The sequence below is a fragment of the Cyprinodon variegatus genome, unplaced genomic scaffold (genome assembly GCF_000732505.1).
Source record: "Cyprinodon variegatus isolate N-32 unplaced genomic scaffold, C_variegatus-1.0 Scaffold127, whole genome shotgun sequence".
In the NCBI taxonomy this organism is placed as follows: domain Eukaryota; kingdom Metazoa; phylum Chordata; class Actinopteri; order Cyprinodontiformes; family Cyprinodontidae; genus Cyprinodon; species Cyprinodon variegatus.
The window spans coordinates 281,497-288,379 of record NW_015150580.1 but is presented as its reverse complement, the minus strand read 5'-3'; the positions used below and the strand labels follow the sequence as shown (position 1 = coordinate 288,379).

The following is a 6,883-nucleotide window of genomic DNA, read 5'->3' as shown; positions in this document are numbered from 1 at the left end:
CTGGAGTAGATTTTACGACCCTGGTCTCCTGCAAAAACCTTATCTTGTTCCTTTAAAGATACAGGAGTTTAGAGTTTTATTACCTAGATCTTCTAAGCACTCAGTGGTGCAATGTGTAGCACTGCTGCCTTGCAGCAAAAAGGTTCCGGGTTTCATTCCCAGCCTGGGGTTTTTCTGCATGGAGTTTTCATGTTCTCCCTGAGCATGTATCTGTTCTCTCCGGGTACACCGGCTTCCTTCCATAGTCCAAAAACATGACTGTTAGATTAAATGGCCTATCTAAAGGCCCCTTAGGTGTGAGTGTGTGTGTGTGTGTGTGAGTGGTTGTTTGTCCTGTTTCTCTCTGTGGTGCCTTGCAGTAGACTGGCGATCTGTCCAGGATGTATCCTGCCTCTTGCCCGTAGACAGCTGGAGATAGGCACCAGCACCCTTTGCGACCCCAGAAGGGATAAAACGTGACAGAAATGGAATGGTACCAAATACTGATCAAAAATAGAGGTGTCAGCATCTTACTGAGGAGATGTTTTGTTAAGCAGGTACAGAAAAGCCGGTCGTCGATTATGGGAGGATAGATGGAGCTACGTACATGGCAGTATGGGAAGAGAAACAGAAATCTTATACAGTAGGCTGTGGAGGTGTTGGGAGGACCTCTTAAGGAATCTTCAGCACTTGGTTAGAGTACAATAAACCTAAAATATACGACCAGAGCTACAGTCTGTGTGTGGGGTGGTGGGGCTTAAAGCATAGTCATGTTTTACATTATCCTTCACCTAAATCAAAGAACAGCGAAAACAATAGTAATATTTGGGAGCACTTGACAGCATATTTGACTCCGCTTTACCTCATGAAAATTTTTTTTAAAATGCTCTCTGTAGATATGTTAAGCTGCTGCAGACAGTTGCAGCTGCAATCATAAAATATTACGGTTCTACAAAGTATTCATTTAGAGGGGTTCAATTTAAATGCCTGTCACAGATTTAAGATTATTTGCACCATATTTCTTCCATTTTAAAGTTATGAGGTGCTTGGTTTTAGTTTAGCCCTCTAAATAACCGTGATTGCATTACTAACATGACAAAATATAAAAAAGCTAGAAATGGGTTTAAAGGGATAGTTTGGGATTTTTGACATGAATCTGTATGGCATCCCCATCACCAGTGTCATGCAATCACACTGACTTACCCCTGGCAGCGTCCTGTGAGCAGAGTTCTCGTCCAGCTTTGGTCAAGCCGAAAGTAGTCCGGCAGGTTTGCTAGACCCAGCGAAATAAAACGTTTCTCTTCCCAAAACATTATGTGTTCAAAAGAGTGATATTTTTGCATCCCAAAAACATTGTAGTGGAAAAAGTCACACGTCGTTATCACTTGGTCCTATTTTCTCTCTGTTCGTATCAGTGCGCGCGACACCATGACCTGACAGCTAGGGCCTACTAACCTGACAACAGCCAGATGCATGTCTCGCTCCGCCTAGCTCCTAGCTGGGCGGAGCGAGGCATGCATCTGGCTGTTGTCAGGTTAAGGGCCTACCTGTGTGATTCGCGATTGTTTACTACTGGGGAAGATGTCTGACTACGAGAGCGACGAGGAAAACATCGACTTCCACTTAGAGCCAAAGGGATATCTTTATGAACCCGAGTACACTGACGATGAACTTCGACAAATGGAGTTAGATCGGGCAGAAAGAGAGAGGGTGGACAGAGAAGTGATGGAAGCTGAAGCCGGAGCCGCAGGAGCCTCAGCTGGAGCTGCGATATCCAGGGCGGCCGACAAATCATGGTGCACTTGTTTCAAGTGCGAATTAATGCAGACAGAGGTGGATGCTACTGTTGCCACGAGTGGGATTTAGTAATGCCCGAGATACAGAACCTTTCCATTGATGAGGATGTCGGAGTTGCAGCAGCTGCTGTCTGCATCACAAACAACAGAAACGTTTTATTTCGCTGGGTCTAGCAAACCTGCCGGACTACTTTCGGCTTGACCAAAGCTGGACAAGAACTCTGCTCACAGGATGCTGCCAGGGGTAAGTCAGTGTGATTGCATGACACTGGTGATGGGGATGCCATACAGATTCATGTCAAAAATCCCGAACTATCCCTTTAATACTTCTGCAAAGTACTGCATAGTCTTTTTTTCTTATTGAAATTATGAATGATGTTTAGACATAATACTGTACATAAGTAAAGTTATAACTTTGTTTATATAATGTTTACTGTGGAAATGATTTGATTTTCACCCCAGGATCTTTGGCTGAAATACATCACTTCTCATATTTCTTGTCTCTTCAGAGTCACCCTGTATCACTGAGGCTCTTGGTGGAGGTGGAAGGTGAGCAGCTGGTCCTTGCTCTGGAGAAAAATGAGTAAGTGTCCCACTGTTCATGCTCATGCCCGACTTCTAACTGAATGCTTTCTGGAGTACAAATAGGTGACATATGGGCCACCCGGGGGCTAAAGCTGTACCCCAGAAAAAAAAAAAGAGGGAGTCTTTCTCTCAGTTTGTGCTGGTGTGAGCATGGTAGTGCTGTGTGTGCTTTACTTTTTACTGTGCTGAAACAAAGACTTGAAAGACAGCAATTCCTGAATACATCAGCCAGACATTGATAAAAACCGACATCTTCCTCCTTCTTCTTGCTCCGTATTTCCATTTGATCCTCCAGCATTACACTGGGGAAAAGGAGGTTTTCTTTGAACACAGAAGACACTCAAACACACTCTACATTAAGATTCTGTCAACCCAGGGACTCTCACGAGGAGGGAGTGCAATCATTTGAAAGAGATCAGGTCATCGGCGTACAGGCAGTTTAATAGAGTCGTAGCTGCTGTGCATTTGCATGAATGTTCATCATTTTTGCATGTCTGCACAGTTCTGTGTGGCCTCGCAGCCTCAGACGGTCTCGCAGCTGAGTTTGCAGCTGAGAAAGAATGGGAGTTGATTGATGGAGCAATATGTTTTCCATCCAGCTTTGCTGCCACACATGAGCAACCACGAACAAGCGGAGCTGTCTGCGTGATGGAGAGAGGAAAAGAAGGGAGGAGAGACAAAGCAGGGGAAAGTGAACGGGTTTAATGCCACCGTCGGCTGCGGTTCTCACTTGTTTTCTGTACCTAATGTATGTAAATTCCACCTGCAAACTGTGGAACAAAGATTTCAACACCGGAAAGTGCAATTTTATGGCTTACCTGCTCTGGAAATATTTTCATTGGAAATCACAGTCATTTCCCTGGTGAATTGTCTTTCTTTGCTTAGGTGAGGATTTTGTAGAGCTGCCTTGCAGATTGTCAAATTGTTCTAAGCCGCAGAGAAAAACACTTTAGGTTCACCCGTATGAATCTTCTTTGCATTAATCTAAAAGTCTACTGATCCAATCCAAAGAAGAACAGAGATGATGGAGGGCTAGTATGGCTTTTCTTACTAGCCCTCCAAGTACTGATGCATTATAAATACAATCCTGACAGAATTTACTGTCAAAGCTTGCTGGAAGTCAAGGTTTAATTACTGCAGAAGAGCTTTCTGCACGAAGATGAACTAATGCCTCATAAATATATTTATTTTATGTCTGTTTAGGAAAACAAAACATTTTAAAAGACAATAATTGAAAGAGGTTGTGTGTGGATAAGCGTATATTTCTAGATCAGTGTTGCACAGCCAGAGCAAAGCCTGCTGTGCTTGCATTAGTGAAGCTTTTAGTCTCAGAATGCCGACATACTGACCGCATGCTTCGATGAAAACCAGTTGTTAAAACACTTTCAGCATCTGTAGACGAAGGGAAAAGAAGCTCTGTGGAGAAATGATGTAAGTTGAAAACCATTTTTTTTTTGGGGGGGGGGGGTTCTTTTTCAGGTTGCAGTTAAATGTAGGTGACATTAAATTGCACGGCAGGCACGAAGCAAAGCTGGGCATACTTGTTTGGTTTTCACTGAGGAGGGGGACATGAAGTGTATAGTTTTGAATTACCTTTCAAAAGTATTGAAATTCAAATTTTGTCTCATTACAACCACAAACTTTATTTCGTGTGGTTAACGACAAGTAAAACTTAATAGAGGAGAGGGGGGGAAAAAAAAAAATCGTTTTTACTTTGTTACAAACATTCTAAAACTGTGTAAATACTAATCAGTTTTATTTAGCATCTCCCTAAGTTATTTAATTCTTTGCAATTACCTGCCCTCAGAAAAGTCTATACATGTATAATTTAAGCTCAGTATAAGTCAAAAACTGCATAATCTGAAGAATAAGATTGCAGTTTAAGTGCAAACATCCAAAGACATGGTCACCCACCTAAACCAATGAGAAGCCAAGAGATATCTGGTAACTCTCTGCAGCCTAGGTGGGAGAATCGATTGATTGGAGAACAATTAGTAGAACAAACAGATCTGGAATGGCAGAAAGAAAACTGCTGTTGAAAGAAAAAGACTGAAGAAAATACAATTGTAGCTGTAATTCCATTAAATGGATCAACTCGGGGAGCGGCACAGTTTGTAGGACTGTTGCCTTGCAGCAAAAAGTGCCTGTGCCCATGGTCTTTCTCAATAAATAACTTGGTAATGGGAATGTTGAATTTTTTAATACATCTGACAAAGTTAACAATGCTAATAGAAAATGATTCTACTTCTTTTTATTGGCATTATATTCTTTTGTATTTTTTTTTTAAGCGTGATTAGATTAACGCATAACCCGCTGTACATTATGGACATAATCTGCACCCAAGCTTGAACCTTATCTTGAACCTTGCACCACTAAAAAGCAGATATAGGGGGATGATTTATTTATTATATTGTTTTCCAAGGTATTGCTTATGCTGCGTTAAACGTTGGTTATTCTAAAAGCATTTTATAGGATGAGTCCTAGTTACAGTATGTACTACTCTCTCTCCAGTTTATCTGTATCCTTCTTTCAATCCCTGTTAACATCTATTTTCCTTGTTATTTTTCTCTATAGTAAGTTAAACAAAGTTAAGAAAAATATATACACTATTTATGGTGAAAAACGCAAAAAAAAAAAAAATATGAAACTACAAATACAAGTTTTCTACAGCGAGGTATACTTGCTCTACAGAATACCTGATATCTGTATGGACTACTAAGCTACTGTGGATTTATTTGTGTGAGTTACTGGCTTAATGATAAACAGTAGCCTAAGTGGCCTAAATGTCTTAATTGTACTAAATGCTGCACATCGAATGGTAATTAAGCTCCTAAAGGCAAATCTTTATGTTTTCATAGTTCTGTCAGTATTAGAAATTAAATATTATCTTATGTTTACACGCAATATCGTATGTCTTGATGATATATATATTTTTGTACCATAGTTGGTGGAAGGAATTGTGCTACAGTATAACGAATGTATATTTAGTGTTCACACTTCTATAGAAGTAGTTCCTCACAGAAATTGTGTTAGTTATTATGGGTGTAATATATAAACTTTTAACAAATCTAAAGCTTTAATAACTTAATAGATGGATTAAACAGAAAATATATGTTCTTATATTATTTATTCAATATTAAGGAGGAAAAAGGTTTTTAAAAAGAGATTATTTGCTCAATTATAAGGTTTTCGATTAAATGTGATTAATCTCAATTGATTAATTACAGAACCTGTGATCAACTCGACAAATATCAATCAAGTCCCACCACTACTATAGACTAAACCCCTCCCCCCCACACACATGAATGAGAGAGAAATCGAAAGAGATTTTATTTGTATTCAGAATAATCTTAATCATAGTTGTGATCTCCCCAGTCTATAAACCATGAAAGTAGACCTAATAACATTTCAGTCACCTCAGCTTTTGGTCAAAGTCATTGAAAATCAGGGTTGATTGTCACTTTTCTTTGTTCAAGGGATTTTACCTGACCTATAATGAAAGACTATATCTGTTGACCTAAAGCGAAGAGCAATAATGTACATCAGCATCTTAAAAGGTCATTCAGTGCCATATTCTCAGTTTTTCTTTGCCATTTGGAACTTGGATCATTTGATAGATGGGGTCACTTTATGTCTAAGAAGTTAATAAGAAGCATATTAAAAGGTTAAGAAACAAACTGACAAGGACCAAACAGAGAGACAGAATCATTACCTGACTTCTGCCTATAATGTAGGCAGTGTATTGTCTCTGTTGCTGTGTCTCATTTATCTCAGCCTTTAAACTTTACATATTTCATAAAAATCATATATTAAAGTCCTCCTATTGAAGGAAATGTTCTTGCATTTATTCAAAATTAAACGTGAAATTGGCTGAGCTCATTCCAGAAAATGCAATGATTCTCTTCTGACAGGAAATCAATTTAGAGATTTAAAAGCTAAGGATATTGAATTAAATGAACCTTGTGTATATTTAGAAACTACTGGTCAGGTTTGGAAACAGCCTGCAAGTAAATGCCTTGCAACTTGATGCCAAAATTTTAAAGTGTGGAAAACCAAAATGCAGCAACAGCAGGATGTAAAAACTATGCTGATTAACAGCAGCTTGTCTTGCCTGCAGTGTTTTAATAGTGAGAGTGAGCTAATGAGTGTGCAGCTAAAACAGAAGTACCAATAACAACTTAAACATTCAACCAAGTAATATAAAACACCCACATTAGTCCCTTTTTATAGGAAGGGATTTATTTATTTATTTACAAATAATGTTTTTAACTAAAAGTGAGTTTAGGTGATGCTTCTAAAATTTAGAGCGGGCTTAAGCATTGTATAGCTCATTCTTGGAAGCTCTTATGCCTTTAAATAAGCAAAGTCACCCACTATGCTATTCATGTATTAAGACTTGCATCATTTAGGAAAAAACCTTAAAATCACGTTGTCTGAAAGGGATGCAAGTTTTCATTCAATTAATTAATCTAAAGTTGACTGTTCTAATCGATAGACAAAAGATAAATTGATAAACAGCCATT

The 6,883-nt window shown here is 38.9% G+C and overlaps 1 protein-coding gene across 1 annotated transcript in view; it reads left to right on the top strand.

Moving 5' to 3' along the window:
* Nucleotides 1-6,883, top strand: part of adam12 (ADAM metallopeptidase domain 12) — a 107,682-nt gene that overhangs the window by 26,662 nt on the left and 74,137 nt on the right. The window contains exon 3 of the mRNA XM_015375935.1: nucleotides 2,285-2,358. Within this exon, the coding sequence (XP_015231421.1) occupies nucleotides 2,285-2,358 (74 nt within the window). The remainder of the gene's footprint in view (nucleotides 1-2,284; nucleotides 2,359-6,883) is intronic.